The 22,948-nt window shown below is 34.7% G+C and overlaps 1 protein-coding gene across 11 annotated transcripts in view; it reads left to right on the forward strand.

Moving 5' to 3' along the window:
* The window catches only part of LOC131045838 (uncharacterized), a 313,161-nt gene extending 303,713 nt beyond the window's left edge, over positions 1–9,448 (forward strand). For 8 of the 11 annotated variants that reach the window (XM_057979506.2, XM_057979505.2, XM_057979503.2 and 5 more), the window contains 3 exons: positions 8,094–8,209; positions 8,318–8,452; positions 8,533–9,448. In XM_057979506.2, coding sequence (XP_057835489.2) covers positions 8,094–8,209; positions 8,318–8,418 — 217 coding nt within the window. In that variant the 3' untranslated portion in view covers positions 8,419–8,452; positions 8,533–9,448. Of the gene's footprint in view, positions 1–8,093; positions 8,210–8,317 lie in introns of all 11 variants that reach the window. The other 3 variants (XR_009105873.2, XR_009105874.2, XM_059221423.1) reach the window with 3 other exon arrangements.
* The last annotated feature ends 13,500 nt before the right edge of the window (positions 9,449–22,948 follow it).

Here is a 22,948-nt window from a genome sequence, read left to right on the forward strand (position 1 = left end):
GTGAACTCGCCTTAAAAGTTTGGAATGTCATCCTAATCTTGAAATGGCCTGAAATTTGACTAAGTTTGGAAATTTGAAGGATCCTCCAAAAACTAGATTTTGCATTATAACTCATGGAGGTCCGAAAACACTCTCAAACATCCTAACAATTAACAATATATATGGAATATAACTTAAAGTATAAGAATCCTTATACTTAAATGTTATATTCCATATATGAATCCTGACGGAGAGACTAACTTGTCAAACAACTTCATGTTTTTTTTGTTTCTTGCAAGTCAAAACATTGACCTGTGGCCGAGTCCTGGAGCTCGAACTCGACGAGTTTTGCCATATGGTCAAAACTCACCAAGTCCGAGTCCCGAGTCAACACTTGCGGTGAGTCTAGGAACTCTGATTTTACCGCATGATGTCTGATGTTACCACGTGATGTCTAGTGTTTTGCCACGTGATGATTGGTGTTTTAACGCATAATGTTTGGGGTTTTTTTGTCGCGCGACGTTTCAGGGTTTTGTTCAATTTTGTCCTCAAATCATTTCAGGGTTTTAGTTCATGTTTAGGGTTTTTACCATTTTTTCCACAAAAAATGATGATTTGTATCTTCATTTTTGGAGCGTTTGCCGATTTTTCCTCAAAATCATGGATTCAGGTTTCAGTTTGGTTACCCAACATCAAGTTGGATGGATTTTTCTATTCTTGATCATTCACACTTTGTAGATCCTGGGAGGGTCTCCGTTGCAGCAAAGTGTTTTTTTGTATCTTCATTTTTGGAGCGTTTGCCGATTTTTCCTCAAAATCATGGATTCAGGTTTCAGTTTGGTTACCCAACATCAAGTTGGATGGATTTTTCTATTCTTGATCTTTCACACTTTGCAGATCCTGGGAGGGTCTCCGCTGCAGCAAAGTGTTTTTTGCATTTGTGATCAAAAGACCTGCAGTGTCTTTTGTAGGGTAGTTTGTTGATAGAATGACCATCAAGGGAGGGTATTAGAATAGTTAATTATTATTTAATGTCTTATAATGGTCATTAGTGTAATTTTTGCTTTATTTAGTTTTCTATTTTTGGCTTCTATTTTTAGAAGTGGTTGTTTCTTTTTTAGAAACATCACCATTTGTAATCGCCTATTTAAACAGCTCTATAACTGAATAAAGTTATCCGATTGTTTATTCAATTAATTTTTCACTCCGGATCTTCAGCTAATGAAATTGATTCCACTTTGGTTTGTGCAATATGAATACTAGCTCCATTCCTATTTCATCATTTTGGCTGATGAATATTTATATGCTCTATGCCCTAGCTGCTCACATTTGAAACAAACTCTGTAAAATCCTCTACTTCTTTCTCTTCCATACCTTCATCTACCTCTTGAAGGATATGATTTCCTTCCTTCTAGTGTTTGGTCATGATCATGAGTTCTTGTTTTTCTTTCATGACAATGTCATTCACTTCCAATATTTGACCAATTTCTATTTCTTGAAAATCTGCCTCTTCCCTTGGAATTGTATTGCTTACTCTTTAATAGTTTTGCTTTGGCTTTTAATGCAAATTGATAAGACTTTTTTCTCCTGTGGTGTGCAATTTATTTTTTTGCCTTCTTAATAGCTTTATCCTCGACTTACAATGCAAATTGATGTCCCTGATGCACTATGAAGACATGAAATTCTATTGTTTGAATTCAGATTTAAAGTAGACAAGGAACCATGAGAATTAACACAGATTTGAAGTTTTATGAGAGACCTTCAAAAACTCAGATTTGATGTTTGATGATAGGCCTTCAAAAACTTGTATAATAGCATTCACTTGATTTCTCTTTACAAGATTGGAACTGAGATTTTTCAACCCCTCTTTGAGCTTTCAATTGGTTTTATAACTGAATTAGAAAATCAATGAATTGATTTGTTTTCTTTATGTGAATGCTTCCAAAAAAGCAAACAAGAAAGAAAGCATGATCTTTTTAATTTTTTTTCTTGTGGACACTGATAGGCCTATGCCCAAGATGCCCCTGCATGATGAACTTTTTAACTATTGCATGCATTTAAATAGTAGGTCCAATCATGGTAAGTCATGAAGCACCAGTTTTGCCAATCTTTTTCCCTGTTAAAATCATGGTTTATGCATTGACTTGGCTGACACGATTTTTTGACAATTTTTACCTGAAAAATATGAAAAAGTGGACTAAACTTGTCTGAATTGCAATTAATTGCAGGTTTGACCAATTTATTGACACATTTTAACTTTTTTATGGCAAGTAGGGTGATTTTTGAGAAAAACATTTTTTTAATCACAACTTTTGTATTTTTCTCCCTGAAAACCCTAAATCATTTTTCTTGATTTTCTTCCCACTGACTTGTGATTTAAATTTTTGTCTTTTTCCAATTTATTCCTGAAAACCATTTTTGCTGCTATGCCGGCATATATCTTTTAGCTTGGTTAACCATCTCTCCACCCAATCCAGGAGAGTCTCTTCATTGATATAAATTTGGAAGTTAGATATTTACAAGTTCTAAGCTGATCATGGAAGCTAATGCCTCGGTTAATGATTTATTCCTGCATACTATCAGAATTCACTCCAGTTATGTCAATTTTATTTGGGAGCTATAATGGCTAATGATTTTTCCTAACGGAAAGGCATTCTTAAGTTATTAATATCACTGCAGATTGCATAGACTTTTATGTGTTCCATAGAAGACTGTATTTTACTTTTCTAGGAGGCTGTGATTTATTGTTGATAACTTGATACACTACTAAGTGGATTGTGCACTATGTTTGCATGACATTCTTGTACAAATGCAAAAATCTATCGTATCCCTTTTATAAGGGGGAGGATTTGTCCATTTTAGATGTACAAGGTGTTGTTCTTCTAAGAATACTCTGCACAATAAGTGGAAAACCCCGTATGTTTTGATACAATCCAATGAATGTTTTTAACCATTGCATGTAGAATATGTGATTTCCATTTCTGCATCTTATCTTTTAATTTAAAACACATGGTAGCAGCATTAGTGACACAGAAATCCATAGTTGCCAAGAAATCCCATCATAGGAACATGGACAACATACCCATCCCCATAATCAAAATTTCTTGTGATTACATTTGGATATAAAATAGCCATCTTATTCATTTACTCATGTACTCTAATTTGATTGGCATCCTCATTCCCGTGTTGGTAGCAATACACCTGCATCTCCTGGTGACTATGCTGATCAGAGTTGCCGGAAACTCCTTTGTCCCTTCTCGGGAACGCGTTTCCCCGTATCCGTTCCTGTTTCTGAAACGGATATGTATCTGATACAGCCCAGATACACGTCGAATATTGTACCCACGCATGCCCAAAAATACTTGATTTCCAACCATGCTAAATACTAATGTGATTTGATTTTTAAACAAAATTGACATAAATCTTCCCAAATTTAATTTTAAAAAACTTCATTAATGCATTTTTTTTTAAAATGGTATTAACAAAACCTACACCAAATGAGAAAGACAAATGAAATGTTTTTCTATTTCAGTGACCCATTTTTTGGGTTATCTTCCAATGCAACTCTTCTATTTTTGCATATTGTAAAATGTTAAATCTACTTATCATTATTTATGTATTAATTATGTATCTATATTGCTTTTGAAGTAATGAAAATCTCCTCGAATAACTTAGAAAATTGTGTTAAATATATGTGTATGTGTTTTTTATGAATGACGTGTCCAGCCGTATCCATATTGGGGGTCTTAAAAAATAGGCGTATCCGTATCCAATTCCGTATCCAATTCCGTATCCGTGTCTATGCAACTTTGATGCTGATAGATCATTGTAAATCTTAACTGTCACCTTATCTAGCATTTTTATATGTATACTTAATTGCTAGTCACAGATTCTTTGATTAAAATTTGAAGAGAAATGCCCAAAGGACTGTAGCTCTACAAAGTTTAGGAAATGGGAGAGTCTAGGAGATTGTTTATTACTTATATTTTAGACAGATGTTGAGGTCAATGACTTGTGTTTCAAATAGTTTTAGATAACCTCAAGGTAGCTTAAATCTAGGAATAGCAGGCAAGTTTCCAAAATGCTAGGGGTTGTTTTTTTTATGATCAGATTTGCAATACACAGAAACACAAAAATACAACACATGAACAAAATAGAACACACCACATATCCTGGGAAAACCCTCCTGGAGGGAGAAAAAACTAGCCAAAAATATATCTTTTATATTAAATTCATTGATCAACATGAAATGATCATCACCTTATATATATACAAAGTAAGGTGCCTTTTCTCAAGCAAGGCGACTCTTCACAAGAGTCGGCCTCATTCAAGAACCAAGGTAACTTTTCATCTTGGGTTGGCCCTTATAAATATAAAATAATAATCTGCAATAGGCCAACTTGCTTCTAGAAATACCTCCTGCAACTATAAAACACTAACACTCCCTCTTAGCTAGGGAGGTATTAAGAGGTATTTTCAAATATCCTCGTCATAGAGTCTCTCAACATGATGCCCACAATGGCTACACCCATTTGCGGAAAAGATACATCTCAGTCTCAGAGATGTACAAAGGTTCATCACAGAGCCTCTCAATGTGATGCCCACAATGGCTACTCCCATTTGTGGAAAGAAACACATGGTCATGGAGTCACTCAATATGACGTTCACCATGGCTACTCCCATGTGTGGAAAGGAATATGTGCACAAGTGCCCATCACGGAGTCACTCAACGTGATGTTATCATGGAGTCACTCAACATGACGTCTACCATGGCTACTCCCATGTGTGGAAAAACACAAGCACAAAGGATTCATCACGGAGTCTCTCAACATGACATCCACCATGGCTACTCCCAGAGGGTGGATAGAACCACATCTCCGTCTCACCTCAAATTTCTCTGTCTCGGAGAAAAAATGCATTAACAAGGGTTTTCACCTCAAATTTCTGTCTCGGAGAAAAAATGCATTTACAAGGGCTTTCACCTCAAATTTGTGTCTCAAAGAAAAAATTCATTACAAGGGCTTTCACCTGAAATTTCTTTGCCTCAGAGAAAAAATGCATTAACAAATGATAATGTGACTCCCTCTAAAGCTCCAAGTTCTTGCATCAACCTCCTAACCTCCTCGTCCAAGGTTTGTCAAACTCCCTCTGAATGTTAATTCCTCCTCTTTGAATAAACTGATCACAATGACAATAGGTTCTTCCTCTTCGAGAGATGTCTCCAGTTATGTGCCACCAACTCAGTCCTATGGCAGCAAGTTGTGTCTCCATTCTTCAGCCCGTGTGACTTCCTCACAAGATGCACCAAGCTCTTCCTCCCTTGAATGCGATCTCTCATCATCCTTTTGCTCCTCAATCCGTCCTGGAAGCATTTTAGAGAGAGATTACTAATAGTTCATAGAATTAAACTATCCGAAGAGAAAGAAATAGACCAATGCTAGAAGCATACATGATTCACTATTACCAATGTTATTGCATGAATTTTATGACTCATAAAATGCATGATCATTAGTCAAAGGTACAAACAAGAAATGCTTATCTCTTTATTGTTGGTACTTGGTACATTGTACAGATGCAGTCAGGCACTTGTCTTGCAGTTTCTTCTCAGCTGTTAAGTGATTTCTCCTTATATGCTGCACTTAGACCATGCTCTACCTCATTTCAGACTTGTAAACACTTCAAAAACACACTGATTTTATTAATCTGATTGTTCACTTGAATCAAAGTGCCTCCTTTCGAATGGATATGCTTGTCCAATCAATTGTTGGTGTTGTCTGATATAAATTCGATGATCTTTCCCAGAGTTCGCTTGATTCAATACGTTGAATACCCTTGGATCAATCTTAAGCCGAAATCGCATTCCCTTAAGAGGTGAGTTCGTTGAAGTTCTCAATCGATGATAATGAGTCATGTCTGATCAAAGTTAAGATTCGCTAAATTTGCTGTAAAAGATGATTGATCTGTTATAACAAGTTGGCCTCACAAAATATCCCTGCTTTAATCTCATTCAAAGTCGAACTTATTCAAGGAAAGGATCAGTGGTAAATTTGAATCACTGAGTCTAGGATAGACTTCGCTGAATTGGATAATCAATTCGCTTCACACCATAGGCCTGCCATAACTTCAAATTAGATTTGTATTTTTTTTTTTTCATTCAACACACTTGCACTCATTTCACACCTATGAACTGCATATATTCATCAATACAAATCTGAAACACTCTTCATAATTATCTGTCCTATACATATCCTTTTATTTCCTCACATTCTTCCTTGTCGCACACAACTCACACACAGCTCTGTTAAGAATTCTTTATTTTAATTCTGAAACCATATTCTACCCTCAATCACCAATCTCTAATCTCATTATTTGCTTCAGGTTCATATTCTTATTATATTCTAAAAGGCACATACTCACTCCACTTAATCGGAAATCTCTTTCCTTGTCATCAATTTTTGGTTCATATATATTATATTCTGAAAAGGCACATATCACCACGTATTCCACACTTATTAATATTTTCTTCTGAATTCATATTCAATATATATATTTTATTAAGCTCAAGAAGGCACATCTCTTGAACAAGAGACATCTCTGCGTAATAGTCACCATCCTCCAAATCATGTCTCCCTTATTAGTAACATATACTTTGCTTCTTTACATGACTTATTAGTTGTTGGGCTCCCAAACAATTTATTGTTTGATTAATTTGATTATGATTGCACCACTTAACACACTTATTGTGTGTACAAACAAATAATCTTTACGCATCTCTTCATTGATAATGATCGCTTAATACAAAGTGATCATATTCTCTTATGACTCACTGCTACCTTTATGTGTAATTGCTGCGTAGTGATTGCCCCATTCCATTCTAAGCGCTGTCATTAAAACACCTTTTCATTAATATGAATCGCTTCTTCATAATTTTTAATTCTTTATGAAATCACATGAAGTCGTCTTATCATTATCACCATCTTTGTCTACAAATATACAGTACTTCCTTAAACTGTTTATCTTCAAATCTCACCCTTTCTAATAATTATTGGATATACTTCTTTAGACTTAATCCCTGTCATTAATTTTGACTCAGTTCTCTGAAGTCGCTGTTTTTGAGAATAATACTTTATTTTATTGCAGACCAATTTCACAAATCCCAATTGTCGTTTATATTCATTTGATTGCTGTAACCTGATCACTTGTGAATATTGTAATTGCTCCCTTCTCATACGGTGATGTAGGAACCTCTACCATCTACTTCTGTGCTTAGTGAAAGGCTTCATCTTCACCGTTATTGTTTCATACTCCTTCAGTCACTGCATATATAATGTTTTCATTATCACAATTGCACCATCTTGATCACTTGTTCATGAGGACTAAGTTAGTATGAAACTGCTGCCATCTCAACTGTCTTTAATAATCTTTGATGTCAAACCTTTTGGATATATTCTTATTTCCAAGGATGCTGACTTCTGCTTACAAAAATCTGATCAGGTCTTGTCTTAAACCCGCTCTGATACCATGTTGTTGTTTTTATGATCAGATTTGTAATACACAGAAATACAACACATGAACAAAATAGAACACACCACATATCCTGGGAAAACCCTCCTTCTCGAGGGAGAAAAACCCAGCCAAGAATATATCTCTTATATTAAATTGATTGATCAAAATGAAATGATCATTACCTTCTATATATACAAAGTAAGGTGCCTTTACTCAAGCAAGGCTTCACAAGAGTCGGCCTCATTCAAGAACCAAGGTGACTTTTCATCTTGGGTTGGCCCTTATAAATATAAAATAATGATTTGCAATAGGCCGACTTGCTTCTAGAAATACCTCCTGCAGCTATAAAACACTAACAGGGGTGCATACTAAAAGGATTGCCCAATTGCATAATGGAAGATGGCCCAGGTTGAGAAAGTTCAAGGGACCATTCTTTGTTTGTCAACTAAAAGAAAATGTTTAAACAATATGGTTACCCTTAACATGTTTTAGCATTTTCCTAACTTTCAAGTGAGCACACTCGAACAGATGGTTACAGTGTATGTTTTGTATTAGAAGGAATCTATATATTGTCGGCTAATTAAATGTCATTTGTTTGGCCTGTGCAGTAAAAATAGCTGCCATAAGGTTGTCAAAGCTGTGTTGCTTAATCTCAAATCATCTGACATTTCATTGGCAAAAATGGCTGCACAACAGGCTGTCAGATTTTTCTACCATTGTCCTGGTACGAGTAATACTTAATAATCATGTTCTGGAATTCAATCTTGCTTTAATAAAGTGGGTTTTTAAAAAGGAGATTTGAAAACTGACATGATGTTTTGGTTTCATGCAGAGCTACAAGAAACATTGCTTGTAGAATTGTTTTTGACAAGAGGCGATGTGGAGGAGGACCTAAAACAATTACTTTGTGATCTCCTCTTCTTTACCAATTGATGTGGATAACAATCCAGGATTGCAATATTGCCTGGTACTGAGTAATACTTAATAATCATGTTCTGGAATTCGATCTTGCTTTCATGCTTTTAAAACTGACATGTGATGTTTCAGTTCATGCAGACTTACAAGAAACATTGCTCGTAGAATTGTTTTTACCAAGAGGCAATATGGAGGAGGACCTAAAACATTCTTAGTTACCAATTGATATATGGATGACAAGCCAAGATTGCAATGTTAGCTGGTACCGAGTAATAATTAATAATCATGTTCTGGAATCCAATCCTGCTATCATGATGTAGTTTTTAAAAAAGATCTTTTAAAACTGACATGATGTTTTAGTTTCATGCAGAGTTACAAAAAACATTGCTTGTGGAATTGTTTTTGACAAGAGGTGATGTGAAGGAGGACCTAAAACAGTTGCTTGATCTTCTCTTAGTTACCAGTTGACATGTGGACAACAAGCCAGGATAGTAATGTTACAAAGATTAGTCTACTTAATGAAAATGTTATGAAAAGATATTGCATCTCCTATACCAATTGACTAGTTTGCAGTATGTTATCACACCTGAAAAAAATGGAAGAAGAATCTATCCAAACTCGTACTACTTAACAGATATATGCATATTAGTAAATCAGCAGAAATGAGAATACATGTACACTCGAAGAACTTCGTAATTATCTTAGCCTTGAGCTACCCGAGGGGTTCTTTTGCTTACATGTAGTACCAGCCTAAATTATATTTACTGGCCTTCCAGTGGTGATCAATGAGGATGCTAACCCTTCTGATTGTATCTCTAATGCAGAGCAGAGCTTTGTTCTCTATCAGCCCTTTTCTCCTGCCTCTGTTGGAGGCATCTTCTGGCAAGGGAGTTTCATTTCACTGGATTGACTTGTCCAATGGGTTTTGTATATCTGTCTGTCTAGGATTTGTGCTTTCGGGTCTACTCCTAGGATCTAAGCCCCTCACACGATTTTGTTTCTTCCTGGATTTGATTATAGAGAGCTTCTTTCTCATTGTTGTTTTTCACTCCTTTTGAGTCCCATTGTAATTTATTTTGGTATTTTTATTGTCAACTTACACCTAGCCACAGTATTTCCCATTGCTTCTCTTACCACAATATGTAGAGATTTATGTATACATGCAAAAGAAGTTACAGGAAAAGCAATGTACGTCTGGAATCATAGCTGGGAGCTCAATGTATAGAGGCGGTAATATAATTGATGAATGCATGTTTCAATAAGGGATTTGTATTGTACAAGAGCATTTTGGATCGAGGTTTATTGAGTTCTATCGTGGAAAGAGAGAAATAAATAGCCATTGAGAAAATGGTATTACTTCTGCAAGATCCAATGTAACTATATTTTGATTCCGTTCTACTCAGTTTTTAAATATTTATCATTTAGAGAAAATATTTTGCCTTATTTTCTCTTTGTCAACCCTGGGTGTCCTAGTGAGGTATATAGGTATATGGGAGCAGTCCACGAGTATATTGAATTATTAGCAGCTTATAATCTATTCAATCTGTTGACATGTTCGATTCATATTTGTATAAATATTAAAAGATGAGACGCTGATGTGAATTAAGAATAATTACAATGTATCTGTTAACAAATACTTATTAATCTAACCTGTTTGCCTGATTTTATGTGGTTAGAAAGTATGGTTGATAAAAAGAGGCATAGGAGCATTCTGAAATGATGCGAACTATAGTTTTAAGTTAATGTTTTTCAACCATGATGATGAACGAGGTATCTCACCTCAAAATACTAAGAAAAAATACTCCAGTACAGAAATTCCAGTAGAGTTTTAGCAAATATAGTTTTTAGTTTATTATCTTTGCGTAGTTTAATTGAATGGCCTTTGATGGCCCAAATTGCTCTCTAGGATTCTATTGGAATGTATTTTATTTGTTTAGGAGATAGTTTAAGTGTTAGGTTTGTGTAATTGTGAAAATTGCATGTCCTGCACGTCCTGCACGCCTTACCTTTCTTTTGGGCTTATTTTGTGGTTTATTTGTTTAGGAGATGGTTTGTGTGTTAGGTTTGTGTAATTGTGAAAATCGCATACCTTGCATGTCTTCCCTTTCTTTTGGGCTTATTTACATAGAGTTATTCTCAATGTAATGTGTTGCATTTTAATTTGTCGTTTTCAAAAAAGCACAAAATGGAACAATATGCATGAACAAACCTTTCTTCAAATTGTAAGAGGAAATGCTCTAGAAAACTAATTTATCTCTAGACTCTAAGCCATGAACAAAATACACAATTTAGAGCACCATACAAAATTCTTTGCGGGTTTTGCAAAAATAAAATGTCTTAAATGAAATCCTACCCTAAGAGCTTGATTAGGACTAGTAGGAACTAACAAAGAAGTTGCATCTAGAATCAAACACCCCATGATTAGAGCTTGTAGGAGCATTACAAAGGAAGATGCCATCACCATAGCGCAAAGGTGAGTATGGTTGGTGCTTTTCTCCTAGTGTTTAAGACTTCGTATTTTGGTGGAATATATGATACCTGGGCTCCTGGTAGTGTTGTGTGTGTGTGTGTGTGTGCACGCATGTGCGTGTGCCTGTGTAGGCAGGGTATGGTCATTTACTTCATTTAATGTGAAGTAAATGGAGTTTAGGAGCAATATATAGAGAATGGTAGTGAAAAGGAGGGAGCAAGGGAGAATGAGGTCATAAAGGAGGGGTCTTTTTGATAGAGGAAGACTGTAAAGAGTTTAGCAAGTAGAGACATGGAAATAAGAAGTGGTAAGTGTAAGTATTAAGGGTTATTTTGAATTGTCAAACTTCATAATTTCTTATGGTGATTATTTTTTTTCTTGGAATATTGGTTATAGATATGTTTTACATATGTTTGTAAAGAAAAATAATGTTTATATATTATACTAGTTTGAAAATGGTTACTTTGGTAGTCTGAATCAACCACTATAAGGGTCAATACATGTAGGATTCTTGTTTGATCCATGATATGATTTGAATCATGAAAAGTTTATGGTTGTTGAAATTATTACTATGATAGTCATTAAGAGAATTATATTTGGTCTCTTGAATTTAGTGCAAGAGAAGAACATACACAAGCTAGCATCCCTTGGGTAAACAAATTTCACAAATAAATAAGCCAGAATATTCTTTTGATCCCCAAGCTCACACTAGGTGCAAGGGGAGAGCATACACACTGAAAAGCTGAAACAGATATAGCAAACATATTCATTTATCCTTTACAAATCAAAATATGCAACTACTCTAAGAAACGTATAAGCTTTGATAATCATCCTATACCAAATAATATTACTATTTTCAAAATTTTGGTCTTCTCCCAATGAAATAAAAACCACATTGATTGAATTAGTCCCAAAACCAAAAAAAGGATTAGCCAATAAAGATAATCTTCAATACAGATCAGAAGTGTTGAAACAAAGATTAAATGTCGAGTTTAGTATAGATCAAAAGTATAGTATAATGAATCAAAAATAATGTTATACCTATCGAATGTGTAGAGATACATATCAAAAGCATCGAGGTACCTATCATAAACTATTTTTGAGCTCATGATACTTGCAAACAAGAGATAAAGCCTTAAAAAAGATAGTAGATCAAATATGTAGTTATGTGCATCATATGTTCCATTTTACCAATCAAATGCATCACTTTGCAAATAAGAGCATAGAACCTTAGGTTAGATCAAATGTGAAAAAGTAAACATCATATGCACCATTTTAAGTCTATTTTGCACCAATGTAAGAACCAAATGCACTAATTGGTGCATCATATATGTCATTCCATGGATCAATTGTGCCAATGACCATTCAAAAGCACTAATCTACAAATAGGCTTACAAATAGAAGGTTGAAACCCTAAAAAATCAAAGCACCATTTTAACCATCAAAAGTTTCATTAGATAAATCAAAAGCACCATTAATAGTGTCAATCTCTCTTATAGGTCTCAAAACATGAAATTCAAGGTTTCTCATATAAAATGTGTGATTTCTTAGGTCAAATGCATCATTTAGAGGCTCAAAAGTAGTAAATAATATATGGTATACAACAATTCGTAGTTCTATTCTCATCCCTTTCAAAAACATAAACGTAAATAGATTTTCAAATTCAAGGATGTGGATCCCATCAAGCATGTCAAAGTATGGATGATGAAAATTGAGAGATTGCAAAATAGGAATAATCACCATAAAAACCCTAAAACCTCACAATTCAATCAAATATTCAACAAAGTCACAAGATCAATGCATAAAACAAGATAAAAACAATAATGCCTTCACAAAGTCATTACTATTGCTTTATTGGTCTTGAATATGTTTTCAAGAATTTGATATGTTGATTTGATGATAGCATTCTTAGGATGTAAAACTAATATTATTTGGATATGTGATTGATTCATTCAATATGAATGATGCTTGATACTAATGAATGTAATATGAACTTGAATTCTTGATGTGTGGTGAAAGATAGGTTTGATTTATGGATTTGACCTATGATTGAGCTTGTTTAGAAGAATCAATGGGTCAAAATGATTGAGAGGACAAAGGGATTAAATTTGGTGAATCAAATAGTTACATGAATAAGTTGACTAATTGCATTGAGGAGTGAGTTGACTACATAGAGGCATGAAGTGGATTTGATTGAGGACTAGATTGAGAGTGATTGTGAGTGGATTGATGTGTTAGAGGTACATGAGAATTTATTAATAGAATTAACTAAATAAATTTATTTAATTCATATGCATGATGGAAAATGAATAATATATTAATTTATTTATTTTTAGAGGAAATAAAATTAGACAAAGAAATCAAATAAATTAAAATAATTTGTTTAATTGTGGAGGAAATATTAGATAATTAAAAAAAACATTTAATTATAATGGATTAGAAGAATCAATGCATGAATAATTACAGTGGATTAGAAGAATCAATGCATGAATAATTATAGTGGATTAGAAGAATCGACGCATGTATTAATTAAGTACCTAAAAATATATTTAATTATTATGGACAAAAAGTAAACTAATAGATTAATTAAATAATTAAAAACATTTAATTAAACAGGATGAGAGAGAATAAATTGATGAAAAATATTAACTTAGGAATTGTTTAATTAATATGTTAGGCATTAGGTAATAAAATTATGGTGTGCACACTAGATGATAGGATGATTAAATGAATTAGACAAAATCAAGACCAAGGTGATAATTAGATGAATTGGGTGATATAAATGAAATGGAAATTTTTTAGATGTCTACAACCTTCAATTATGATGGTGAAGATGAAAATAAGCTATGTCCAAAGTTGGAGCATACTCAAATAGGTAAAGAGCAATGGTGTTGTAATCAATCTCCAAGTAAGATTATTGGTAATGGAGCCTAATTATCTTTCGGATTTAATTATTGTAATTAGTCTCTAAGTGGGATATTATTGGTAGTGGAGCCTAATTATCTCTTTTTTTCGTGTTTGAATCATTTTCCTAATAGAGAAGTGTGTGGGGCCTTGGCCACCCACTATTATCAGCAAGGGCGAGGGTTCAAGGGAAGTACCCTCGAAGAGAAATTTAAAATAATTTACCTCGTAAAATATAAAAATTTCATAGTAAATATAGACCATTCATCATTAGTTCATAGATTTGATGATAGTGAAGGGTGCACAATATACGGAGAGGGGGATGAATTAGTATATATCAATTTTAACTTAATTAAACATTAATTTTCATTAACTACTTCTCCAAATAAGAATCCCAACTCATCAATGTAGCATTTACTAATCTTTCCTTAATTATAGAACAATTAACCAACATCCACACAATGAACAATGAATTTACATGGAAACACAAAATGGGAAAAACTATGGTGAGAATAGCTACATGGATCTATTACCCAAATCTAGCCTCACAAAATAATAAAACACTTACAATATGAAGCAGGCACCAATCTATCAAAGACCCTAATCTCCAATTACATTTGCAAGCACCAACCGAAAGAAGACACCAATCCCCTACTTCAAGATTTGAGCACCAAGTAGGTGAGACACGAATCCCATCAAAATATAAAAGATATGAATTGTGTGTGCCTTCAAACTGAATACACAACTTGCATTTTATCTTATCAACCTTTAGAACACTCTCCCACACAACATATGATCTTCTAATAAAACCATGCAATGCTTAGAATGTAACTCACATAGCATCACTCTCATGTTCACATATCAACAACACATACTTGATAATTACATTTGTTGGCCTAAGAAAATGTCGTTGCATATGCAAGTTGACCACAAGCATAAACTACCATCAAACATGTAATAGGCTACGTCCAAAATCCCACACATTACTCCAAAAGAAAGAGCATACTGTGTGTTACCCAATGTAGCTTAATCTAGTCCCAACAGTCATCTATGCACTATCTATGGTGAGCACACATTACAAACCTCTGGCACATCAACAACAATCTAATTGAACAACTAGCACAATGAACCATTCTATCACTTCAAACTCTTTGTCTGCAAAAAAAATCAACTCTTAAAACTCTAGAATCTAATAGAATAAATGTAGACATACTCTCCTTCCAGACCACAAGTCATAATTCTTTAGTGAGGTAGAATTCAGAACATGAGAAGCTGCCAATGTAAACACCCTATTTGAAGAAAAGACCTCAAAAACATACTGCAGATAAGTCTGGATCACCTTCAACACCTAGAGCAAGATGATGTTGCAATCATCATACTACAACAAATCTCATAACTTGAGAGTATATTTTTTTTTATATCAAAGAGGGTGTACAAAAAGCATTACATTATAAGAAGCTACTGCCCCAGTTCAAAATCACACATGATCAGCAATCACTAAAAAGAACCAAGAAATAAGACGAGTTTGAACTGTTACAATAATAGACATATAAGGAAAGTCATATTCAGTCCCATGATCCTATTATATTTTTGCTAAACTCAGCTTTGTCACATTTGAAAGCACCCAAAGGGGGGTCGATGTTAGGATCCACAAAAATGTCCCAGCGAACCTCATGATTCTTTCTAAGACTCCTCTTGCTGAGCTTAATGCCTTACTTGGTGATCTTTTTTTCTTCCAAATACTTGCTAAGCAACTCCAATTCTTCTTGATTCAAGTTATTCTTCCCATGAGGAAAGAAACAGGCAGTTTGAATGTCCTTGTACACCAGCATCACTCCTTTCAGCAATATCATAAATCCGTACTTAGGAATCTCCATCGTGGCTGAGACCTATAACATAATCATGAAATAGGTGAGTTCGCATTTGAACACATTAAGGAGCATCCTTTTGGACTGGAAGACCTCCTCATTCCTCATTTTCCATAAAACTAAAGCACTTCATTAGACAATACAAACTAAAATCTATTCAAGGTATGATCAAAGATATCCACGTAGCCAGCAAGAATCTCAATCCAAGAAAAACATCCATTAGCATTCCACTTGACAGGAAAACCAAATAAAAGAGACCACAGAGCAACAACATATTGACATTCAAAAAACACATGCTCAAATGATTCAGGTACATTGCAGTTTTCACAAATTCTAGTAGGTAAGCCATAGGAGTGGAGCACATTATCAATAGCCAAATTTTTTGGTAAAAGCAACCAGCAAAAACAAACTTTTATTTGGTTCAGCAGGGCTATGCCACATAAAGTTCAAACAGTTCAATAATTTAGAGTGCGGCCAGCTTAAATTCTAGGATTGGTTTAGCGAAGAATACATTTCAACCGAGTTGACCAAAATAGAATAAGTTTTTTTAACAGAAAACTCAAGAAACGGAGATCCATCCTGCCATCTAATGTTCTAAATGATGTTAAGATCAGTCATAATCTTGCCTGGGAACCAATCCCCCGAAGCATTGTATATCATAGTATATGTTTTTTGCGAGAGGTAGGAAAATCAAATTTTTGTCTCAATTGTTCTCATATCTCCAGCCTATCATCAATCAAAATGTCTTTCAAGACTCTAATGCCCATTGAAAACGAATGTTTAGTCGAGCATCTTTGGTTCAAAGCCAAAGGTTTACCATTAGCATCAATCCCCCACCAAAGAGATCTATTGGCCATCATATATGGTGGCTGTTTACAAACAACTGATCTATGTGTAACAAGTGCTCTCACACGTGCCCATGCTTTCCACAAAGAGGAGAAAACCACCGAGCCATAGGTCCTAACCTTAAACTACCTAAAAAGAATATCAAACATTGAAATAGGTTCTTAAAGTTTTCCTCTTTTTTTCGTTTAGATAAAGACAAGTTTTCATGGTTCCTTACCTTCAGCACTTTTCATGGTTCCTTACCTTGGACTGCATTGAATTTTTTTTTATGCAAGGGCTATGCCTTGCAGTTTCAAATCCTTCAAGCCTAAGCTACAATGAGATTTGGGTGGACAACACCATTTCCATGAAACATTGTGATTCTTTCTATTACCTTTTCTATCAGATCATAAAAAGTCTCTTACGATTCTCTTCAATTTATTGAAATGCACATTAGCAAAGAGTCATGTAAATGAGTGGTAAATAGCATGTGAGGATAAAATCTTTTGTACCACTTGAATTATCCTGACCAATGAGAGAAGATGAGTTCGCCACTTCTCATGTTTCTTCTCAATTTTTTTAAAAAGTCATTCCCACATATCTTTCAGAGGGAGAAATAACAAATGGAATCACGAGGTGCCTTCACACTTTATAGGGATCAAACCATCCCCATCCTTTAGTAGCAAACATATTGGAGAAGTATCAGTCCACCCAATAACAATAGATTTATGGGGGACAACTTTAAAACCATAAGCTTGACAGAAAAGATGAAGCCTCTTAACAACATTATTGAAATTAGATTATGATAGCTAAATAAACAATGTAACGTCATCAACAAATTGGGCATTGTGAATCAAGTCATTATCAAGTAGAGTTATACCCTTAAGGGGAGGAGAGATAGTATCAATTTTGAGAATGTAATGAGGGGCGTCAACAACAAAGACAAAGAGGGCAAGGGCTATGGGATAACCTTGTCTGATAGACCTCTGAAGAACAATGGATACTTCACCATTGACATCTATAATAGTGGAGGAGTCCTTGAAAATAATGCTAATCTATTTATAGAACTTAGAAGGGAATCTCGAAAGCCTTCGGCATACCAATGACAAAGGGTCATTCAATACGGTCGTAGGCCTTCTCAAAATCCAATAAGATCATAGCCACATTTTGGCCATCTTGCTTATCCTAGTGCATCCATCCCCAACTTGTAATAAGATTTTCAAGAATAAATCTCCCTTTAATGAAGCCTATTTGTGTTACTAAAATTATCCTCCCCAATACCTCAGTAAGCCTTCTTGCCAATGTTTTTGCTAAAATATTATAAGAGAGATTAAGAAGGATAATTGGCATCCAATTCTTAACCTGGGATCGATCACCATCATTTGGAATGAGTTTAATAACAACATTGTTGACATATTTCCCAAAGAGTTGTTGTCAAATGTAGAAGTATACAATTCAAGGAGTTCCTTGCTAATCCAGTCAATGTTCTTTTTGTAAAATTTAGTTGGGAGTCCATTCGACCCTACAGATTTTCCACTGGCCAAAGAATAAATGGTATTGTTAATTTCCTATACTGTAATATCTTTATCAAGAGATTAGGCTTCTTCTTTGGAGACCTTTATAGGAATTAACTTGAAACATCACTCCATAGCCTCTTGATTTTAGGACCCTTTCTCTATGGAGAATAACTTCTGAAAGAAGTCATGGAAGACAAACTTAAGAAACTCCTTGTCACTAGAGGTGTGACCATTATAATCAATCAACTCAATGAGCTCTCTCTCACGTTTATATTTGATTAGATTGAAGAATTATTTAGAACCTTTATCCCCTTCCTTGAGCCAATTCATTCTGGCCCTAACTTTCTAGCCCTGATATTTATAATTTTGAATTTTCCTCATAAGAGATTTGGTTCTAATTATCCTAGCTTGGCCCTCCTTCCTGCAGTTTTCACTATAGAGATAATAAGTTTTGATGCAACATTGTATCAATTCTATTTATATCAATGGCATTTTTCTTCCCCATAATATGAAACAATTTCCTCCACAGTACTACTAAGGATTCCCATGCCTGAATTAGAGATAGATTCTTATTAAGGTCCTTAGTAATATAGGTAGAAGATTGAATAGCCCCAAGCAATCATCATCATTAAGCAAGGGCACATTCAGCTTAAAAATCCCAAACCTAGGCCCCAATAGTTGTAGAGGAGGCATCTGGTGCAAGAGCACTTGGGATACAAAGGCTTTTATCATGTTGTTCTATTTTTGTGTTGAGTCAAGTTGTAATAAGGTCCTATGGACCATTTGATGTCATTTCAAACCATTTGTAATCATTCCACATCAAGTGTAAGGCCTTTGATGCCATTTGAGTCATGTAGTCCTACAAGGTCCTAATTGGGTCAAGGATAGTCAAACCACTCGCAATGTATCCCAATGGAGTGGAAATGATGCAATTTGTGTTTTGAAGTCATTCTTAGCATGTTTGAAAGGTTTTGTAGTCATGGGCACACATTTGGCAAAATGGTGTCACAAAGATGTAAAAGTTGCTTGCAACTTTTACAAGTTGTCAAGCAACATTATCAAGTTGTATTCCCAACGGCTAATCAAGTTCAAATTATGGTTATAACCATTGGAAATGGTCAAGGTGTGTATTAAAAGCCTCCCTTGGGTCAGGGAGAGGTTGTTGATGTTGTATGTAAGGTTTGGAGGAAGAAAGCAATAAATCTTGAAGCATTTTTTCGTGCAATTTTCTGCAAAATTATTCATAACTTTCTTGTACGGATGAATTAGGATAAGAGACCAGTACTCTTGGAAATCTCTATGAACCACCTTTCATTCAAGACCAATTTTGTGAGATTTCACTAAGATTTGTGCATTTGGTGAGCATTTTTCCAAAATCTATTCTGAGACCCTAGGTGTAAGGGTTTGGATTGAGAAATGTAAGTTGCTCGCCATTCCACTAAAATCAAAGCACAAAACTTGGTGGAATGGTAGGAGAGGGTGTTCTCTAGATGGGTTTTTTTTTTTTTTTCAGGGATTAGGTTCTGAGGCATGTTTGAAGCATTGAATGCCTAACATCCCCATGTGTTAGGTCATGGAGCATAGGTATGGTGAAGGGTTTTAAGTTTGATGCCCAAACAAAACATGTTGATGCCAAAAATTGAGGAATGTGTCCATTTATGACATGCCCCTACCCTCTGAAGTGGATTTGAGCATTGGTGGAGTGTTCTTAGGACACTTGTGTAAAAGAGACCTAATTGTGCACCTAAAACCCTGTAACAGTCTGGATTTGACCCAAACGTTCCAAAGTAACCTATGGTGTATTTCATGTCTATTGTCAAACTCTTTAATGGGTATCTGAAAAGTTTTTCCTTTTGTGTCTCTGATCAGTGGTTTGTGAGTTATTTCCAAAAACCCCTCTTAGTAGGGTTAGTAGGATGTATGAGCCAATACAAGGCAACCCTCATAAGGAAGTGTTTTGGGGTCATGCCTTTGCATTTGGGACTTGTTCTTGACACCTCTAAGAATTCTATATTCTTGCCCCTCGGTTCCATGGTCATCTTGTGAAATTGAGTTAAGTTGGGTGTAAACCAGGTTAGGGGTTGTTATGCTTAGTGAATGAAAATTTGAGTGGGAGTGAGTAATGTGTCTTGGTAGCTTGTAACATGTTTTTATTTGTTGGATTGTGTCATTTTGATCCTCCTTGTGTGCTCTTCATCAGCATCACAAATCAAATTGACGGGTATAGGAGAATGATCAGACATAGAAGAAGGGATAATTGAAACAACGTTACCACCATTGGGACGATCAAAGGTAAAGACAGAATTATTAGTGATGCTCAACAAAAAGGATTAGAAAATTTGTTTGATGGCAACACACACAAGAGCACAAAAAACAAACATTAGTGTTAGCAACAAAAGATTATCCTAAACAGGCATATCAAGAGAGATATTAACCATGAAATAGAAAGCATACAAACATAGAATAGATAAACTATACTCCTCCAAATCCTAATCAAGATGCTCATAGTTGCTCCTCCCGTGTTCCTCTCCTCTCCAAGTTCCACATGAGTGTAGCTCTCAGCTTTTAGCACTAGCCATGGATACCATATGGAGATTCAAGATGGTTGAATATGATAAGCAAATGCTATGCAAGTGTAGATAGTGATGCTATGAAAAAGCTCTATGCTAATACTAGTATAACAACAATACTCTAATGCTTCCTTCTTTGCTTGAGGAGAAGGGTTCTATTTATAGAAGAAATGGGGAAATGAAGGGTTAAGATTGAGAAATCTTAACAAGGGTTAGGATTGAAAGATATTCAATCCATGTGAGACTTTCAACCCAATCCCATGTTGACAAGTGTCACCATGAGGAGGCTTGAGAGGAGAGATAAGGAGCATTGAATGCTTGAGGGGACATGATGGTTACCCTAGGGGGTTGGGTTAGGGTTAGGTTAATGGATATTCATTTTATCCAAGGGATAAATGAATGTGCAAGGGTTAAATGGTTACCTTAGTCAAAGAAATAAATGCTTTGAAGAGACCCATGAGTCAAAAGGATGGTTAAGTTAGAGGAAAGTCTCTAACCAAAGGTAAAAGGTGAGTTAACCATAAATGGTTATGTAAGAGCCTTTAATGGTTTGGAAGACTTTAGAGGTTAACCGTTTGAAGACTTAAAGCCTTAAATGTCTTTCAAAGACTTTGAGGGCTTTGAGAAGTGACTCCAAGTTACTTAGGAATGTGACAATATTTAGGGGATGGATTAGGCTAATTAGGAAGGGGTTAGAAGAATCTAAAAGGGGGTTAGGATTGCAAGTGGGTTTTGTAGGAGAATGCAAGTGGGAGGAATTTTGGGATTTTCAATTAAAATAAAATCATTTATTTCAATTAAATGGTGTAATTTGCATTTGGATAGATATTTAAATAAATATTAATTTATTTAAATGTGAATGTGAATTTTGGATTTAAATAAATCTTAATTTATTTATATGAGAAAAAGGAAGATAAAGCATTAAATGCTTGAAGACTTTGAGGGAAACCATTAAAGGTTTAAGAAGACTCTAGAAGGAACCCATTAAGTTTGAAGACTTTAAAGGAAACCATTAAAGGCTTAAGAAGACTCTAGAAGGAAGCCATTAAGTTTGAAGACTTTAAGGGAAACCATTAAAGGCTTGAGAAGACTCTAGAAGGAAGCCATTAAGTTTGAAGACTTTAAGGGAAACCATTAAAGGTTTCAAGTGGGTGAGGATAAATAGGATTTTAAATAAATAATTTATTTATTTAAAATAGTTGTGCAACTTGCATTTGTAGGAAAATGCAAGTGGGTGGAGGATAAAGGTGATTTAAATAAATGTTAATTTATTTAAATGTGAGAGATTGGATTTTGGGGGATTTAAATAAATATTAATTTATTTAAATGTGAGAGAAGATTTAATTAAACAAATATGATTTATTTATTTAATTAATGGTCTGAATTTGGTTAAGTGAATTAAATCAAATAAATTGAATAATTTATTTAATTAATAGGAGAAGATGGTTAAGATGAAATAATTAAATATTCATTTAATTAAGTGGACAAATTTATGTGACTACAATTAGCATACACCCTATCAATTCTGCAATAAATCTTATTGAGAAGGATTGATTTTTGCACTAGGTAAACCAAATGGAGGAAGAGTAACATTTTTTCTTCGCAAGGGGGTCCAAGAGATTGAGAGATTTCTTAAATTTAGCCCAGAAGAAAATTTAATCTCCCTTCCATAGGAAACCTTTCCCCCCCTTCTTATATTATTTGAATTCAACCATATTGAAGTCCCCAATACAAATCCATGGGACCTTGGGGAGGTTTGAAGCCAATGAGTTCCAAAGAATGACTCTTTCTATGTAGTCATTAGAAGCATATAAGGAGCAGTTCCCGTAGAGATTATCCTCGAATTTTAAAACAATCCACATCACCTTTTTGGAAGGAGAGGATCTAATTTGAACAACACACTTAACCCATCTAGGGTTGATAAGAATAGTGGTACCTCCTTCACCTCTATCATGATTAGAAATGAATGCTCTAAAAATATACCATATGAACTTCATTACAAATTGAGCTTGAAAACCAATGACTTTAATTTATTGTAGACGGAGAAAATCCATATTTGGCCTACCATTAAAGAAGGAACTAACAACACACTTTCTATCTCCACTCTCCAATCCCCTCACATTCCAGCTACATATGTCTAGATGTATTCAGGATCTGGACGAGGGGGATTTTTCTGATTTTTACACAATCTATCAAAACATTTTGGAATACCTTTTTCTTTTTTACTAGGTTTCTTCTCTGAGCCATACCCTAAATTAGTTTGCATATCTTTAAGCTTCCTCGTCTTCTTATCTTTCTTGGAAAGAACAAGGGATTCTATCACCATTAGGCTCTTCAAACCAGCTTCTTCAATATTAGTACTAGGGTTAGCAAGAACAATTTTTGTACTAAATG

The sequence above is a fragment of the Cryptomeria japonica genome, chromosome 5, assembly GCF_030272615.1.
Source record: "Cryptomeria japonica chromosome 5, Sugi_1.0, whole genome shotgun sequence".
NCBI classification, from domain to species: Eukaryota; Viridiplantae; Streptophyta; class Pinopsida; order Cupressales; family Cupressaceae; genus Cryptomeria; species Cryptomeria japonica.